Below are 18,781 nucleotides of genomic sequence, written 5' to 3'. Positions count from 1 at the left end.
TTCCTAGTTCCCTCAGTGCTGTGCTGGGTAGCCTTTGTGGTTTTGTTGCAGCAGCCATTCTGCTGGTTAAAATGACTCTGGGTTGGACTTCAGTCTAAGAGCACAGGGACCATTTCCCAGTTGGCTAAATGCCACCATTAAAGTCTGGGATGGATCGCTTTTGCTGTCCTGGGGCTGAGTAGGCGGCCTGTGTCAGTTCTTACAGTCGGTCCCAGCTGCTAAAGGCAAGGAGAGAAAAGATGGTGCTTAAGTAACTCCATCAGTCCTGATTAAGATGTAGGCAGCTCCACAACGAACAAGTAACTCACACTTAATCGTGTATTGAAAAGGAAATGCCTCTTCATTTAGCAGGTTAGGGCACCAATGCTGATTTCTACTAAAGAAGACACATTACTGTGCTTGCTTTGAAAACAGTTTTGTGTGTGTGTGTGTGTGTGTTTGTGTGTTTTTTAACCACATTCAGAAATAACACCAATGCGTTTTTTTTTCTTATTTATTGTAAACTATGTGAGAATGATGCTTTAATAACTTTGCTGTGCTTTACAGGGGAACTCTTCTAGTTTTGGTGAAAACTATAGGTGGCAGAAACGGTGGGCAACCATCCATAAGTAGGTATTGACCGTGATCCAGCAAAGTCCAGCGTGACGACTTGGTCATTGCACTATTTAAGTGCGTCAGTGAGGTTCATGGTCTTGAACTCTCATACCCACAAAGCACTGAAAAAGTTACTTCACTTTTTCTGTGGTTCATCTTCTAGACCCGTGGTGGTCTACTTTCCAGATGCTGCGACCCTTCTATACAGTTCCTTGTGCTGTGCTGGCTCCCGACCCGACGAGAAAATTATTCCATTGCTGCTTCCCAACTATAGTTTTGGTCCTGTTAGGAACTGTAATGTAAATATCTGACATGCAGGATATGTAATATGTGGCATGCAAAGGGGTTGTGACCCACAGACTGAAAACCAGTATTTTAGACTCAAGTGCATCTTCCATCCCCCAAGGAGGCAAGAACGAAACATCTTTTCCTTTAATGATGACTGTTCCTTGATCTCTGGCAAATTTAGTGGAGTACACATGACAGCTTGGTATACGTATAGAACATAGTGATCTGATCTAGGGAGTGGACATTTCTGCCCTTTTGCACATGAAAATCTTTTTTGAGAAGCACATGACTGTACACGCCTCACACAGAAAGACGTGAGGAGCAAGAGAAACCAGTGCTGCATCATTGTAAAGGTGCATTCGGCACCAGCTCATCTCATTGGTCAGTTAGACTCAGGGGTGCAGGCTAAGCCTACCATGTAGGGAAGCTGAGGAAGAAGCATGTTTTATTTTGTGATTCCAGAGGAAGAGAATTGAGCTGACCTAGTAGCCTGCCCACTCTGGCTGACTCCCCATGGCCTTTCTACAGCACAACCTACGCTCCTTCTCCCACAATGGTGCTGGTCCTCCAGAGGCTCTTTATTCCACCTTTCACCTTTCAAGAAATCCTCAACTAATTCTCTGTAAACCTCGGGTTTTATATAGATACCAGTCCCTTAAAACAAAAACAAGCAAACAAACAAATAAGCCATGGCTCACTCCAACCTCCTCTCTTTCTTAAACTCTCTATTTACTGTCTGTGTCATACTATGAGCCAATACACGGAATATTTTAAATCCCAAAGCTGTGATCTTGATTCATTTGGTCATCTTAAATGAGTGTTTTATCACATTTAAGCAGGTATGGTGTTTAATGTGGACTGTCAACGTCACAGGATTTACAAGTTTCTGGGCATATCTTTGAGGGTTTTCTAGATAAAGTTAGCTTCTGGGCTAGCCTCACCTGTGACAGATTATCTAGACTGCTTTAAATGAGGACAGAAGACCACTTTAAATATGGGTGATGACATCTGCTGGGAGGTGATGGCACACACTTTTAATCCTAGCACTTGGGAGGCACAGGCAGGTGGATCTCTAAGTATGAAGCAGCCTGGTCTACATAGTGAGTTTCAGGACAGCCAAGGCTACGCAGAGAAACCTTGTCTTGAAAAACCACACACACACACACACACACACACACACACACACACACACACACACACACACACACACACACAGAGAGAGAGAGAGAGAGAGAGAGAGAGAGAGAGAGAGAGAGAGAGAGAGAGAGGTGATACCTTTCTGATGAGCTGGGGCTTCTGAACTGAATAGAAAGGCAAAAGAAGCCAAATATTAACATTCATCTCTGTCTGCTTCCAGACTCTGGATGCTATGTGACCTGTCGCCTCAAGCTTACATTACCAGGACCTCCCACTATGAGCCAAAACACATTTCCTTCCTTAAGTTGCTTTGTCGGGTGTTTTGTTGGAGCAATGGGATCAGTAAGTAACACAGCCGATTTCATAAAACCTGCTTTGGGAATAAAATATAAAAATTAACGTAGTCAGGTAATACAGAGATGACTCAGTGGTTAAGCTGCTTAAGCACTAGCTGATCTTCAGAAGGACCCAGGTTCTGTTCTAAGCATCCACATGACAGCTCACAGTAGTTTACACCGCATGAAGGTGATGGAAGTCATACATGCAGGCGAAATGCCATTATGTACAAAATAAAAACAAATAAAATGCTGTTAATTTTCTTATGCCCTATATAGTTCCTTTGGTATCTTTCATTTATTACTCTTAAAGAACTTGAATGTAGATGTGTTTTAATTATTCTTTGGTATTCTATCTTTGACTATGTACACCTCTTCTGACCTCATAACCTAGAACAACCTTCTTTAAAGAAAAGAAAGAGGGCACTATTGAGAGTTATAATTAATATGCCATAGAACATGTCATTTTAAAGGGTAAATTTCTGTCGATTCTGAGCCTACTCAGAGCTGTGAAACCATAATCCCTATTTACATTCAGTATGTCTTTATCACACCTCAGGAAACCCTTTATCTCTTAGCAGTCTGCACATACTCTCTTCTTCTTGGTACCTGGCGACCAACCATCCATCTGCTTTCTATGCCGACACATTCCATTTAAATAGAATCATTTATATGCGGCTGACCTAGTGCCCTATCCTCTGAGCCAAAGATTCCTCTCTACATCAGATCAGCCATGCCTACCTGAGTGAGTCAATGAGGATTGCACCTTCTCTCATAAGACGATGACGTGGGAAGGGTCACTGAACCCTGACCCAGGTGTTCAGCCACTCCTTCCCGTTATTTGTGTGTAATTAAGTCCTAACTGTATGTGGTATAGAGGATTAGGAGACATGCTAGAGTATGTAGGCGGGGGAGATGGTGAGAGGGGGTTCCATTTATATGGCCATGGGTAAGCTACATGGAGACTTCTCAGTGCGGCTGCTCTGTGGTCACCTATGCTCTCGTCAAAACGTCTTGCTCGTGGTCTGTAACCAAGCCTGATAAAATCATTGGTCCCACGGGAAAACATGTATGGCATGGCACTTTAGCTTGTCCTTGGGCCTTCTGAGGAAGGGCTCCTGTTACTTCATTTCCCCAGGGGACACATTCTTACAACAGTTATCCTTTCTGATGGGCTTAGCATGGTATATTGAAGGTTCACTTATACTGTAGCATGTACCCATATGTTCTTCACGATTATTGTCAAATATGCCAAATTACTCTCAGTTATTATTTGGTAGGCAGTTTGCTTGCTTCCATTTGGGGGCTATGCCTCTGTGAACATTTATGTCTAAAACATCATGCGGACACACGTTCTAGGTACAATGAAACAGAGAGGGGCCGCTGTATACTCCTTTTAAAATAAAGACTAGAATTCCTTGCTACCCTAATTTTTAATTTTCATTTATTATTTTTAATTAATTTGTATTAATTATTCAAAGAAGTTTTATGAAAACAATTCCATTTATATATGTGATACACTTTGATCATATTCCCCATCTCTATGACCCTTTCTTATTCTGTGTTCCCCTTCCAAATACCTAGCAGCTCCCTTTTTATTACACATCTTTCCTCTCTCGACTTCGTGAGAGAGAAAACACACAATACTTGTCTTTGTGAGACTTACGGTCACGTCCAGTTCTATGCCTTTTCCTGAAAATAAGATAATCTCACTGTTTATGGTTAGATAAGTCCACACTGACTTTCTGATGGCACCACTCACAGTGAGAACTGAGTTGTTTACTCCTGATTGGATACCTCATTTTTAAGGAAGCTTCTGATGCATAAAGTATTGTTTTGAAGGAGACAAAGAGTGAAAATCAAAGTGCTTCTGTTCGAAGTTTGTCTTCAGTGGCTTACATCCTTGGCCAAGGGCCTCTCTATGAGAGGGATGCTATAACTGAGAAATGATCTAATTGAACACAAGCTATTACTTAGCTTTCAAATCACAACAGCAGCGCCCTTGCACAAACACTATGAGCCATTTAAAGCTTTTTTTCCATGCTCGGAAGCCACAGATTAAAAAGAGTTGAGATTCCTATGAAATATTAAGCTATGTTTTAGATAAAAAGAAATCTCATGACCTTTCTTCTTTGTAACTTTAACCGTAGCAAGTCTTTGAACTTCCTCTCATAGAACGGCCCCTGCGGTAAAGCGTGGAAGTCCCCAAGTACCAGTTGCTTTCAACAGCTAAAAATAAACTATGAAAAATGTATGCCCTTGAGACATGGTGGAATGTGGCACTCAGTTTTGTCAGCCAGCCTATGGCAACTGCAGGATCAACCTGAGTGCCCTTGAACATGGACTCTGAGCCATCACTAAGAACGTGAACTTTGAGGAGATGGTATAACTTCTTTGGCAGGCTACTTCATCCACTGAACAGAGAGCAGAGAAGTAGGATTTGGGAAGTGGCCCTTCACACAGCAGAAAGTTCTATGATTCGAGCATAAGCATCGTCTCCTGCTCATCTTGGTATTCTTGATATGTATGCTTAGCTTACTAAAGGCGGTTCTCAAAGTTGGTCTTCAGTAGAGGAGCTTTGGCTAAGTGGACACTGCATTGGAAAGCAATGCAGACTGACCAGGGTTCCTGTTCTCAGACATCTCAACTTCACTGTTTCAGTGATTCGATCTCAGTCTTTCTGCACTGTTCACCCAGCAAGAAAGTCGTTTATGGCACTGTCACCTTCTCTTATGTGATTTGGCCTTAGTTTTTATTTAGTCTGAGTCATTGAACATTATTCACTGTGTCCTTGAAACTGCTCTTTCGCTTCCTCTCCCTTAACTACTTCATTAAGTCACACATTGGTGACCAAGAGTATTTTTGGTCTGTCTCTGTTATTGCCAACTTCAAAACATAAAGATAAAATCAACAGTAGCGAATTTAACAATGAAGCTGTCTATGTTTTTGAATACATGGGTTAATATGTACACGTACACTCGTTTTTCATACTACAAGATTATGGCGGAAGTAGTAATAAAAGCTTATGCTGAGCTGGGCGGTGGTGGAGCATGCCTTTATTCCCAGCACTTGGGAGGCAGAGGCCTTCCGAGTTTGAAACAAGCCTGGTCTAGAGGAGCTAGTTCCAAAATAGCTAGAATTGTCACACAGAGAAACTTTGTCTTAAAAAACCAAAAAGAAAAAAAAAGAAAACCTTTTGTTGTCTGGTCTTGATTGCACATAGCAGGAGAGTACTTTCTGCCTGCTGTGCCAAGAGACAGAAAAAATCGCCTCTGGAAGAACATTTTAACTCACTATTTGACAGACTCTTTGGAATATCCATGAGCCATAGAGTATGTTGGGTATTTGATACATGGATATGAACCATATTTTCTCTTACCTGATGCTAGAAATCATCCAATTTGTACATTAAAGTGTCTGAAGGAGGAGGCTACCTTTGCTGATGTCAGCTGTGTGCCAGGTGCTGTACTAGACAGAAGGAGCCTCTAGAGAGAGCATCAAATTTCTCAGTGCTTTTACTTAAAGCAATATGTTGATTTGTGTCCAAGAGGAGAACTTCTTATTAACCTTCATTTTCTCATCATCAAGCAGAGGCAATGACTCTATTCTTTTTTTCAACTCAGTAGTTTTGTGTCAAAATGGCCTTTGATTCCTAAGGGTTTCAAAGAATCAAAGCTTTTTCCTAAAATAACAGCCCAGGGGCTTCTGAAAGAAAAGTCATGAAATTTATTTTTATTATTTATATTTTCTTTTTCTATTTTTTGAAGCACTTTATTGAAACATGGTATTGTATCCAAACCCAGAGTTCGGCAATATAGCTAACCTTGTCTCAGGGCACTAAGGCTGGAATTACTAGCAGGTCACCTTGCCTGCCTGAAATTTACTTGGTTTGCCAGGATCTGAACTCAGGTCCTCATGCTTATGTGGTCACATCTTAACCAGGGAGCCATCTTTCCAGTCCCTAAATTCATTGCCAGGCTTGCTGTGTGTCAAGTGCTACCTTAGTTGCTGTGTATCTTACAATGATGAGGTAAGAAAATGCCTTTGACCTACTGGAATAATAATTTGGTGAGAAACGAGTGTCAGAAAGGTGAACAAAAAGCAAGTTGGAAGGTGAGGGTCCAGCTCGGTAGTAGAATATCAACCTTGCATGTACATAGGCCAGGGTTTGCTTCCCCAAACCACAAAGGAAAAAGCAAGCAAGCAAGAAAGGAAGTAAGCAAATATACAACAGTGGAGATACTTTCAAGTTGTAAGCAGGGCTCTAAAGTGAAGGCATGGGCTATTGTGATGGAGTAAATCCGGTACAGGAGGAGAGTAGGCTGGACCCCAAAGATTCTTCTTTAAAGACATCACATTTATAACTAAGTCACAGGAGCCAGGGGCACAGGTCCTATAGAGCCAAAGTTTTTGCGAAGTGTGAGGACAGATTAAATATCAGGTGCTCCACGTAGCAACACTAGGAGACGAGAGCTAGGAGATCCTCAGGAGCCAGGGGCAGGGTAATAAAGAAGAGTGGGGTTGTATGGAGGGAGGCATTATATATACTGTCTGGTTTGTGACTCTGAAAGCGTCCAGTGAATACTGAATGCGAATGGATCAAATTATGTCTATGGAGAAAGCAGAAAAAAAAAAAACCCTAAAAAGGCCATTCTGGGGGCTTAGGCAAAAAATAATGATGACATCTTTTGCCATCAGGGTAAAGAGGCAAAAGTTCCTCCTTGCAGTGCGAGAATGCTGTACGGAGAAACACACATTTTCTTCTGGAGGTATCAAATGCCAGACACAGTTGCTTGTTTCTTGGTATTCAACCACAAGCTATTTCATCAGCCTTACTCTCTCCATATTAGGGCACGAGTCGGCAAAAGCCAAGAATCTTGCTTTCCTTGTCAGTCTCACGTCTCTGGGAAGTATTGTTCTATATGTAGCACCCAGTGGGTGCTAAATAAATATTGATTAAACCAAGCAAATAATGAATCATGTCTGTAGGAAGCACGGGTGCTTAGAATCACAGAAACAGAGAAACGAACTAGGTCCTCTCACCCAAACAGCTGATTCTTAATGTTTGGAAGGACAGGTGGGAATTTGAAGAGCCACCATACTCCACCCTTTGAGATTAGTCTGATCACTTTATTGCCACTTCTGCTTGGATGTGGGAAAACTGTCCAGGCAAACCACAGAGACTCCCAAGGTTCCAACAGAGTCAAGGAAATGATACGTTTTCTAGGAGCATGGCAGCTTTTTGATGGTGAGCAACACTCCTAAGAGATGTAGACTGTGAATGGGCCAATGATGGCAGGAGATTAGAGAAGTGTATATATCGTCCATTGCGAACATGAAAGATCTGAGAGAAACAATTAAGAAACGGGGACCTCCTAAAGCAAAGGACATGGTCAACAAGACAAAATGGTAGCCTACATCGAACAGAGAACTGATCTCCAAAATAAACAAAGAACACAGGAAATTGGTCATCAAAAGAACAAATAATACAATAAAAATGGGGTACAGACCTAAACAGAAAACTCTCAACAGATGAATCTAAAATGACCGAAAAATGCTTAAGGAAATGCTCAACATCCTTAGCCATCAGAGAAACGCAAATCAAAACAACTCTGAGATTCCATCTTACACCTTTTTGATCTTTGCCAAGATCAAAAACACTGATGGCAGCTTATGCTGGAGAGGTTGTGGGCTAAAGGGAACACTCCTCCATTGCTGGTAAGAGTATAAACTGGTACAGCCTCTTTGGAAATCAATATGGCTATTTCTCAGAAAATTAGGAAACAACCTTCCTCAAGACCTAGCAATACCACTTTTGTGTATATACCCAAAGGATGTTCAATCATATCACAAGGACATGTGCTCAACTATATTCATAGCAGCATTGTTTGTCAGCCAGAACCTGGAAACAACCTGGATGCCCATCAACCAAAGAATGGATAAGGAAAATGTGATACATTTACACAACGGAGTACTACACAGCAGAAAAAATAACATTTTGAAATTTTCAGGCAAATTGATGGAGCTAGAAAACATCATTTTGAGTGAGGTAACCCAGACCTAGAAATACAAATTCAATATGTACTCATTGCTAAGTGACTTTTAGACATAAAGTAAAGAAAAAAACCAGCCTACAATTCACAACCCCAGAGAACCTAGACAACATTGAGGACACTAAGAGAGACATACATGGATCTAATCTACATGGAAAGTAGAAAAAGATAAGATCTTCTGAGGAAACTGGGAGCATGGGGATCATAGGAAGGGGTAGGATGGGAGGGGAGAGGAAGGTAGGAGAGTGGAGAAAAATGTTTAGCTCAATAAAAAATATTTTTAAAAAATGACCTGTCTAGAACAAATGCATTTTATCATGGTAATGCATGCATGTGTGTGTGCATGTGTGCATAGTCAGAGTATAAGTTTTTTAGTGTGTGTGCTGGTTAGTTTTAACTGTCAATGTGACACAACCTAGACTCCTATGGGAAGATTATTAATGGGAATGACCTAGATCAAGGTGGCCATGGGATATCTATGGGGTTCTGTCTTGATTGTTATTAACCAATTTAGAAAGACTCAGTCTATTGCAGGCAGCACCATTTCATGAACTTGACCCTAAACTGTACAAGAGTGAGGAAAACTAGCTGAGTGTAAACACAAGCAGCAAGTGAGGGTCAATGCAATTATTCTCAGCTCCTGGCTGTAGAGGCCATGCTCTAAGCTCCTGCCTCGATGTCCCCACTGTAAGGGACTAAGCTGGAAGCGTAAAACAAACAATCCTTTCCTCCCCTAGGTCCTCTTCGGCCAGGATATCTTATAACAACAGCAGAAGTGAAGCTAGAACAGTGTTGTATGTCCAAACTCAAACTTCTGCAATCACTTAGAGCCCCGCCTTTGTACGGTGAAAGCCACCGAATGAACCAATACAAGTGCTCGATTAAAAACTGGTTTATGATATCAGAACGTGCATTTCAGATTCTTTTGCTACCAACTAGATTGTTTTTGCCTTCAACTATTTAAATCAACAATTCTTACCCCATGGGACACACAAAAGTAGGCAGCATATTACCCGTGGGATCTAGACTTCCAAGCCAAAATGCATAGGGCAAGAATGAAAAAGGGCAGGAAATAGAAAAATGTTAGAATTTTACTAAAAATCCTGGCAATTTTATGCTGATCTACTCCCCTCCATCAATATAAATAAAAATCCAGCCATTTTCTCATATTAAGATTAGAGACCATCGCATCTCTCTTGAGTGTACTAACTGGGTGCTTTTCTCCCAGCTGTGGGTTGGAGATTAGTAGACTCCTTGTGGGAGTGTATTTTCTCCTTACAATGCATTCTGGTAATCAAACTCCGGTCCTTCGGCTTGGCAGCAAACCCCTCAACTCACCAAGCTATCTAGTTAGCCCTATAACTTCATTATAGAGGCAACAAGGAACCACATGTGGAGTTCAAGTTGGAACATAATAAAACAGTCCTGTGAGCCAATTGGAATGATCACATTGGGAAAATAGAGCAATATGCTATTGTAGGCTCTGTTTATACTACTAAGGATGGCAAAGGTTAAAAAAAAGTCAGAGACAATGTTTAAATGAGGCTGAACTGATGACAAAAATAGAGTCTAAATTAGAGCGAACGTGAGGTCCAGCCGTGCTTCCCTGTTCTCTTGCTGAGGTGGAAGGAAACTTGAAGTGGCACTTGACATATTTCTAAATGACAGAGCTGGAGGAGAAGATTCTCCAAAGTTCATGAATTTTGGTGCTGTCTGACAGAAAGCCTTTTGGGTAGGTTTACCTCCAGGCTGAAGAATCAAAATAAGGATATGGAATTGAAAGAAAGAAGAAGGTAGTTCAACTTCAAGTTGCAGTTCAAGCCTCAGTGCCTAGCCCAACCACAGAAATGAGATCTACAGAGATAAATCTCTCTTCAAGTGTGCCAACAGTAAGCAGGAGCCATTTTAAAACACCAAAAAAGAGAATAAAATAATTATTTTTCTTATGTCTGTATCTGTCTCCTTTCTTCCACTGTTACCTAACCCATGCTTGGAACAGAGAAGTATTCACTCTGTCTCTTCTATAACATTTTGTATTCTGCCACACACAGGTCCCCTCCCCATGCGTTTCAGGCAAGTCTTCCTTTAACTTAGCTACATCCATAGACCTAAGAGCTGCTATGTAACTTCTTTTTCCTAAATCCATGAAGGAAGAAAAAACCAAAACAAAACAAAACCCTTTGAAGCCAGAAACCAGATCTGTCCTCAAAGGTGGGAGAGGATACTGAAGCTGTATTAGTGAAATGTAGAAACTGCCTGAGAGAGAAATCCAGGGGCATAGCCTGCTCTACAGGGATATCCCCCAGCTGCTTTTCATCTTCAGTCTGAGATATCTTAGACTGCCTTTGTTTGAGGAAAAAAATGGAAAAGGTTACTAACTGCCCTGGGCAGCCTGTTTGCAGAGCTGTTCACGAACAGCATGTCAATGCTCCAGACGCTACAGGTAACAGAATCTAATACTTTGGGGCACACTAGTGTTCATCATCCACAACTTTATTCTTTTTTTAACCTCAATATTAACTTCATTTCCTTCTCTCTCGGTCTATCTCACTGACCTGGAGCTGATGCTAGGCTGGCCAGCCAGCTGCTAGAATCTTCCTGCTTCTACCTCCCCAACACTGGGATTATGGGGGTATGCCATTGCAGTAGACTTTTTAATGTAGGTTCTGGGGGAATGGATTCAGGTCTGCACACTTACGTGGCAAGCTCTTTACTAATTGAGTGGGCTATCTCCCTCCTTTTCGTTCATTCTTATTGCTAACCTCAAGAGCATCTTGCGTGTATACTGTCCTAAAGGGAACATACCTCACATAGATCATTTCATAAAGATGCTCTTGCTTTGACCCCAAGCCTCACCATCTCCTTAATAAAGGCCAACAAAGGCTCATGGTTGTTTTAAAGCAGTTGGGATTTAATATATGAGAGAATAATAAACAAGCAAATAAATAAATATAAAATATGATCTCTTGTACCAAAGACTTCTCCTTTTCCTCCTGATTTTTGTTTCTCAGAAGCTTCTGGTTAAAAATAATCTGAGTGAAGAAGTAGGCTAAATCAAAGGAAGGCAGCAGCAAGAGGTTAGGGCATTAGCGGGAACAAGAACACCGAGGGGACTCAGGTAGCACCATGTACTGTTTTGGGTCTTTGTGTCCCCTGTTAAGCCTCACTTCTACTTCTCTGATCTGGGGAAGCCCTGGGCCTATTCTATGGCTGGAAACAGCCTTCTGCTGATGTAATGTAAAGCAATGTGGTCATAGCAATGTGGAATATTAGTTTAAGATGTGTTACATTTGTTTATGCTGTGGAATATTTGCTTAATGCTGAAAGATGTGTTGCATTCTTTTATGTTGCATTTGTTTAGCCCTGCGAAGCCGTGTTACTTTGTCTGCCTAAAACACCTGATTGGCCTTTCAGCTTTTCATTACACCAATCAGCAGGAGAGAGAAATAGGCGGGGCTACCAGGCAGAGAGAATAAATAGGAGGAGAAATCTAGACTCCAAAAAAAAAAAAAAAAAAAATAAAAGAGGAGTGAGAAAAGGAGAAGAGGACACCAGGGGCCAGTCATCCAGTTGGCCAGCCATGGAATAAGAAGGAAAGAAAGAGATATAGAATACAGAAAGTTAAAAAGCCCACAGGCAAAATATAGAATAAGAGAAACAGGATAATTTAAGTTAGAAAAACTGTCTAGAAACAAGCCAAGCTAAGACTGGACATCCACAAGGAGGAACAAGTTTCCATGTATTTATTTGGGTGCTGGGTAGCAGGCTCTAAAGAGAAAAACAAAGAAACAAACAAAAAAAAATCCTCCAAAAAACCCACAAAAAAACAAAAACAAAAACAAAAACAGAACAACCCCCCAAAAAATTTCCAGAAGGCTTTGCTTTCTGAATCTATGTGGAAAGAGCCCTGCTAATTTTAAAGAACTCAAAGGGACTTACTGAGAAGTCATCACTGGGGAAGAACAGGAGATCTTGAAGAGGATCATTCCGATAGGTCTTTTCAAGTTCTTCAATGACAGTTTCATAATCCAAAGGCTCCAGCAGTCTGGGTTTTTCCTGCTGTGGGAAAAACAAAGGAAAACAAAACAAAAAATCGAGTTAACCTCACATCTCCTCTGTGACTGCTTTGGTTTCATTTTTTAGCTGTCACTGAGGCGCTGACATCACACAGTCCTTCCAATTCGGTCTCACGCAGACTCTAGGAACTTGGGACAAAGCCACATAATCACATACTGATTATTTCCAGATCTTTAATGAAGTGAGGGAACCCTAAAAAACCTGACAGCTCTCTGAGTAGTTCAGGCTGCTTGTACCTGCAGGGGTGCAATAGATGTTCATGTAGACTTGATCTTTCCTACATTGGAAAAGGGCTGCTTACTCAGTACAATGTTATGACAAGGGTAGTGCCTGCTTCTGCTGAATCAGATACTTTGCGGGTTCTACTTAGGTCAGTTTGCAAATGTTGGCACGCTGGTAGGAAGCAAACTATTGCAGGCTGTCTTCCTTGTCAACGAAGCACGGATCTCGTGTCAGGATTAATTGTTTGGCTCTGAGCTTCTTTGCCTCTACAGAGAGAAGCTGGGTCAGTTTCTAGTAGACCAGAACAACTGAACTCTACTGAAGATAGGTGAGGCCGAAAAAAAGTGCAGATAATCACATGGTATTAAAATCTGGGACCCCAGTGAAGCTGCACAGCCTCTGAGAAGCCTCCCCCAGTGCAAAATAAGAACAATAATAAATGCTAGAGGGAGAAGCAGTGTGTCATTACAGAGTTGATGAGCTTGTTCCACACCACACATGGGTTACAAATTGAGGAAAATGGGGCTCTTCCATGAAGGAAAGAAAACAGCAGTGTAAAAACAGAAACCCTAAGACACAAGGATTAGTCCCCCAATCCTTTGATGAAGTGTTCATGCAAATGAAAAGACCAGGCTGTACTTAGGTGCATTTGTGGGGTTTGGCTCTTAGATGCATGAAGGGTCACCATGAAACCCAGATGCTGAAGAGATCCTGTGAATATTAATGTTAGTATCGACTGTTCTATCTCACCTTTCAGTCGCTCCTAGATGACCCACCTCAGTAAAGCATGGTCCCCCACATTTTCATCTATGTTTAAAAAACTCCTAATGGGCTTCTTAAAATAGCAGACAATATTTGTTTTGATAATTTTCCAAAGCAAACAGCAAAATGTGAACATTGTGGCCCAAAAGCAAAGATATCCATCCATTTTCTGGTTTAAAAGAAAAACAAACAAACATACAAAGTCCTCAATGGCTTAAATAAACTGGCAAGGTGACTGCTCTCTTTGGAAGGGTCCATCAAGGAAACTGGATGCTCACTGGGACGTTTGAAGAAAAGCGAGTTGCCCAACACAGTCTGTTCTCTGACGGTGGTGTAAAACACCACACAGTTGGGGTAGAATTTACAGAGGCTCTGTGGAAGTTTGGAAAGTCATCCTTGGTCTGCTGCTTTTGATGCTTTTCCATTCCCACTTATTTCTGGTTCAAAATTTCTCATTTCCCAGGCAAAAACTAATTCCAAGGAATAGAAATTGAGAAGGATTGTGCAGTGTATGCATATGTGTGCTTCCATGTGTGAGGATGAGCATGGTTGTACACATGTAGTGGATGCTGGAGGTTGACGTCAGTTTCTCCCTAAGTCACCATCAACCTTAGTTTTTGAGACAAAATTGTCCAGTGAGCCTAAAGGTTGCTCTCTTGGTTAGACTGGATGGCTAGTGAGCTCCCACGATCCTCCTGCTTCTGTCTCCTCAGGGCTGAAGTTAAAAACACTTGGTGTGGGTGCTAGGAATTTAACTCGGCTCCCCAGGCTTGAGCAGCAAGAGTTTGCCCACTAAGTCATCTCCTGAGGTCCATTTTAAAAATGACTGAATGTCTTTAAGCAGGGCAGCCCCAGTTCTCAGTTATTTTATATTATCCCTGGTCCTGCCACAACCGAAATTTATGTGAAAAACTACCTTTTGGATCTTCAAAGCATAAAACAATTATTCTGCTCTCTTAGCATTTCTGAGGAGCATATCTGAGGTTGTACTTTGTCTTTCACCTGCACAGGCACACATGTTCATATACACCTACATATATGTACATGCATACATGTTCATATACCCCTCACACATGTAAACACATACATGTTCCTATACATCTGCACACATGCACACATGTTCATATACACCTGGACACATGCACACATATTCATGTATATCTATACACACATCTGCATCCCATATAACCATGAATAAGGAAGAAATTGAAACCAAAAGGATCTTTCAAGGAAGACTTTTCACTGAAAAGCAAACCGTAGCTAAAGTTAGTATTATTCAAGTTACTACAGTAGGCACATCAGAGTTCCAGAGTCTAAGGTTATTGATACAACAAATTACAAACCAAAACCTAAACTCTTCTTGATAGATCAGTAGAAAGTATGTATGGCGAACATTTGATAAGACAACCTTGGACACATCAGGGAACTTATGAATGATATCCTCAGGCCTTTCCTATTTTAGATACTCCATTGAAATTATTTTGACTTGGGGGACTCTCAAATCTAGAATATCTGCTCCTTAAGCTTTGGCTGAAGAAATACATTAGTAAACTTTTGTCATTCCAGGGATCTTCATAATGAGTATCACTCAAGATACTCCACTTTTTTTGTAGGTTTTTTTGCATATGAATTTAGCAAGTAAGTTGCATTGAGGTGACAAGAGATGTAATTTAGCTGGTAGAGTTCTTGCTAAGCATGTGTGAGGCCACAAATCCCACCCTTAGCACTTCAAACTCTAGCATTTGGGAGATAGAAGTAAAAGTAACAGGAGTTTAAAGTCATCCTAATCTAGGTTGGTGAGTTCAAAGCCAGTCTGGGATACAGGAGACTGTTAAATAGCCCAAAATGACACTAATTTGTTCACAGTCCTTACAAGCTGAGATTTGACAGAGCCTGCTTGGAGACTTTCTGTGTCTGTGGTGGTGAGAGCCCAAGGGTAGACAGGTAGCACTGATCTATTCCCGAGAGAATGTTGACCACTGAAGACACTCCACTTGGAGCTTGTTTTCTTCTTGAAAAAACTGGCCTTTGGGCAAGGAACTGCCCATGCATCAACCACTAACAAAATGCATGATATCCAGACAGGACAAGCAGGATACAAGAAAAAAGACTGTCAAATCTTGCCAAGACAGGGTAAGACAGTTTTGAAAATTTTACTGCTTCTGATAATGGTCTGTTAGTTACTCTAGTCCTTAGCCAAAGTTGGTTGTTCCAACATTGCAAATGAGACTTTGGGTGATTACCCAGGTAGCCAGTTGTCTCTGTCATTTGTTGCACATTTTGGAAGATGCCGGAGTGCACTTCCTGCTTACTCAAGTAATATTATTTCCTTTCTCAGGTCTTCGATGGGGTTGAAGACTAGACAGTTGCACTTACTTTCTTCTCATGACTTGGCCAAGTTATTTATAATACAAGACTTAGACTCCTTAGGATAGGATAATTATTGAAACATTTATCACGCTTCTTGCTTGATATTGTTTATACTGGTTGTAATTCTAATTTTTATACTTGATATTTGTTCTTATTGTATATAATTTTGCATTAGGCTTAGAACTCTCTTATTTAAACAAAAGGGGGAGGTGCTGTAGGAAATCCTTTAGCCAGTAATCTTTAAGTTACCCTTCCACTTGGGTGTGGCCTCTTATACTATAAATGCTGTTGTAAAGTGAGCACACTCTCTCTCTCTTCCAGCTGCTGGATTAGGTTGTTGTTCCCCATTCCAGTAGACAACTGTGATCTTTGGGTCTACCCCTAAGTAAATAACCCTTTATTATACTCATTTCTGAGCTAGTGTGGGATTTCTTTTTAGTGTCCGTCTTCAGTTGTCTCCAAAGTAAGGGCCCTGTCTGTTCAGCATCTTGTTCAAAGAGAAATACACACTCGGGGATGGTGAGATCAGTTCTTTCCCCAGTCTTGCTCTCTACAGAGGCACTAAGTTGAGCTAGGAACTGAGCAACATTGATTTATGGCTTTAACAAGGATCGAGCTGTCCCTCTTGAATTTAATGGACCTGTTTCTTCTGGAAATACACCAAGTGGGATAAAGTATGTGCCAAGATTACCCTGAACTGGATTGAATTTTTATAATGCTTTTTACTCTTATTCTTTCTCTCAAATGAGCAATGAATTTCATTAACTATTCTAAAGTCACCATGCCTGGGAAAGGCACTCATCAGCCCCTGTTATTATGGGACAGGGGAAGTTGCACCACAGCAGTAACAGGCCCTATTCTTCTTATGTACTATTAAGAGATCTGTTAGATCTGCTTTCCCAAATCCACAGCTCTCTTTCAAATCAACTTCACAGCAGAAGAATGGGCTCCTGACACAAAAAGCAAAAGCTTTCTTCCTCCGTACTTACACACAACTTCTTTTTTTTTTTATCAAGTCATTAGTTTATTTATGCTTGAAATGACAGTAAAGTTACATCATTTTCACCTTTTCCTTTCATCTTTCCAACAGCTCTCATGTATTCCCATGTTTGCTTTCAAATTCATGGTTTCCAATCTCTCTCTCTATCTTTTGGAATGTGTGTGTGTGTGTGTGTGTGTGTGTGATGTGGGAGTGATTTCTTATTAATAAAGAAACTGCCTTGGCCCATTTTATTGGATAGAAAATTAGGTAGGCGGAGTATACAGNAGAGAGAGAGAGAGAGAGAGAGAGAGAGAGAGAGAGAGATTTCAGAGATGCCCACCTGGTATTGGATAGCCATTGGTTAAGCAATTTGTAGGCTTCCATGGAAAAGACTATGTTTCTCTCACCTCAGTGTTCCTCACTTACCTGTAGTTCTTGGTCTAGGGTTGGAGTCTCATGAGAAGAGGCTAAAGTTGTATGAACCAAACGTTATTTAATTTTTTTAATTAATGAGTGGTAAGTCAGTGTACATTTGGGCTAAGCAAGCAGGGCATATGTTGGTTAATATTGATTGTCAACTTGACACTTGTCAACTTGGAAAGAAGAAACTCTCAACTGCAGAATTGTCTCTATAATGTTCACTTATATCATCTCTGTGGGACATTTTCTCAGTTGTTAAATGATGTAGGAGGACCCTACCCATTGTAGGTGATGTCATCTGGAGGCTAAGGGTCTGGATCTATAGCTCAATAGGAGCCTAGAAGCAGGCCATCAGATAGGATTCTTTTGAGGTTTCTGTTTCTAGCTCTTGCTTTGAGTTACAGACTCAGCTTCCCTTAATAATAAATTATAACTTGTAACCCAAATAAACCCTTTCTTCTCAAAGTTTGTATGAGGTAGTGTTTTTGTCACAACAGAAAAGTAAGTAGGACAGTAGCTCCATTGGTAGAGTGCTTGTCTACTGTGCACGAAGTCCTAGGTTCTAACCCCAGGGCGACATACCTAGCTAGGCATGATGGCAGAGATTTACACACAACTTCTAATGGTATGCTAACATAATGCCTAAGCCTTGGAGTGGGGAAGCTGCCATCTTGGTAGCAATCCAGTCTGTCCAGACTGTTCAAATGACAAAAAACAAGTAGACTGTCCATGTCCTAACTGGAGGCTTTAATTTCTCATAAAAAATAGTATCACAAAATCTGAATTGATTTTATTGGAGCAATTCAAAATCAACTGGGTGAAAAAAATGACAATGAAGAAAATAAGCAGGGAGTGGGGTGGGATGGGGGTAAGGGGAGATGGGGAGAGAAAAGTGAAAAGAGGAGGATGGGGGGAACTTGGGGAAACAGGATGATTGGGATAAAGGAAAGTTGGGTAGGGGAGCAGGGAAGCACAAATCTTAGCTAAGGGAGCCACCTTAGGGTTGGCAAGAGACTTGAACCTAGAGTGGCTCCCAGGAGTCCAAGGCGATGTCCCCAGTTAGTTCCTGGGCAGCTGAGGATAGGGAACATGAAATGACCCTGTCCTATAGCAATACTGACGAATATCTTGCATATCACCATAGAACCTTCATCTGGCAATGGATGGAGATAGAGACAGAGACCCACACGGGAGCACCGGACTGAGCTCCCAAGGTCCCAATGAGGAGCAGAAGGAGGGAGAGCTTGAGCAAGGAAGTCAGGACCACGAGGGGTGCACCCACCCACTGAGAAAGTGGGGGCTGATCTATTGGGAGCTCACCAAGGCCAGCTGGACTATGACTGAAAAAGCATGGGATAAAACTGGATCTGAACATGGTGAACAATGAGGGCTGATGAGAAGCCAAGGACAATGGCACAGGGTTTTGATCCTACTTCATGTTCTGGCTTTGTGGAAGCCTAGCCAGTTTGGATGTTCACCTTCCTAGACATGGATGGAGCGGGGAGGACCTTGGACTTTCCACAGGGCAGGGAACCCTGACT

General features: G+C 41.4%; 1 protein-coding gene across 14 annotated transcripts in view; it reads right to left on the bottom strand.

The window, feature by feature from the left end:
• The window catches only part of Dock10 (dedicator of cytokinesis 10), a 251,970-nt gene that overhangs the window by 133,822 nt on the left and 99,367 nt on the right, over positions 1-18,781 (bottom strand). For 10 of the 14 annotated variants that reach the window (XM_050161078.1, XM_050161085.1, XM_050161077.1 and 7 more), the window contains exon 2: positions 12,347-12,466. In XM_050161078.1, the coding sequence (XP_050017035.1) occupies positions 12,347-12,466 (120 nt within the window). The remainder of the gene's footprint in view (positions 1-12,346; positions 12,467-18,781) is intronic. The other 4 variants (XM_050161079.1, XM_050161076.1, XM_050161083.1 and 1 more) reach the window with 1 other exon arrangement.

This window comes from Alexandromys fortis, unplaced genomic scaffold (assembly GCF_014885135.2).
Source record: "Alexandromys fortis isolate MF-2015 unplaced genomic scaffold, M_Fortis_MF-2015_v1.1 scaffold_98, whole genome shotgun sequence".
NCBI lineage: Eukaryota > Metazoa > Chordata > Mammalia > Rodentia > Cricetidae > Alexandromys > Alexandromys fortis.
Note: the sequence above shows the minus strand (reverse complement) of the source record. Positions and strands in the feature narration are given on the sequence as shown.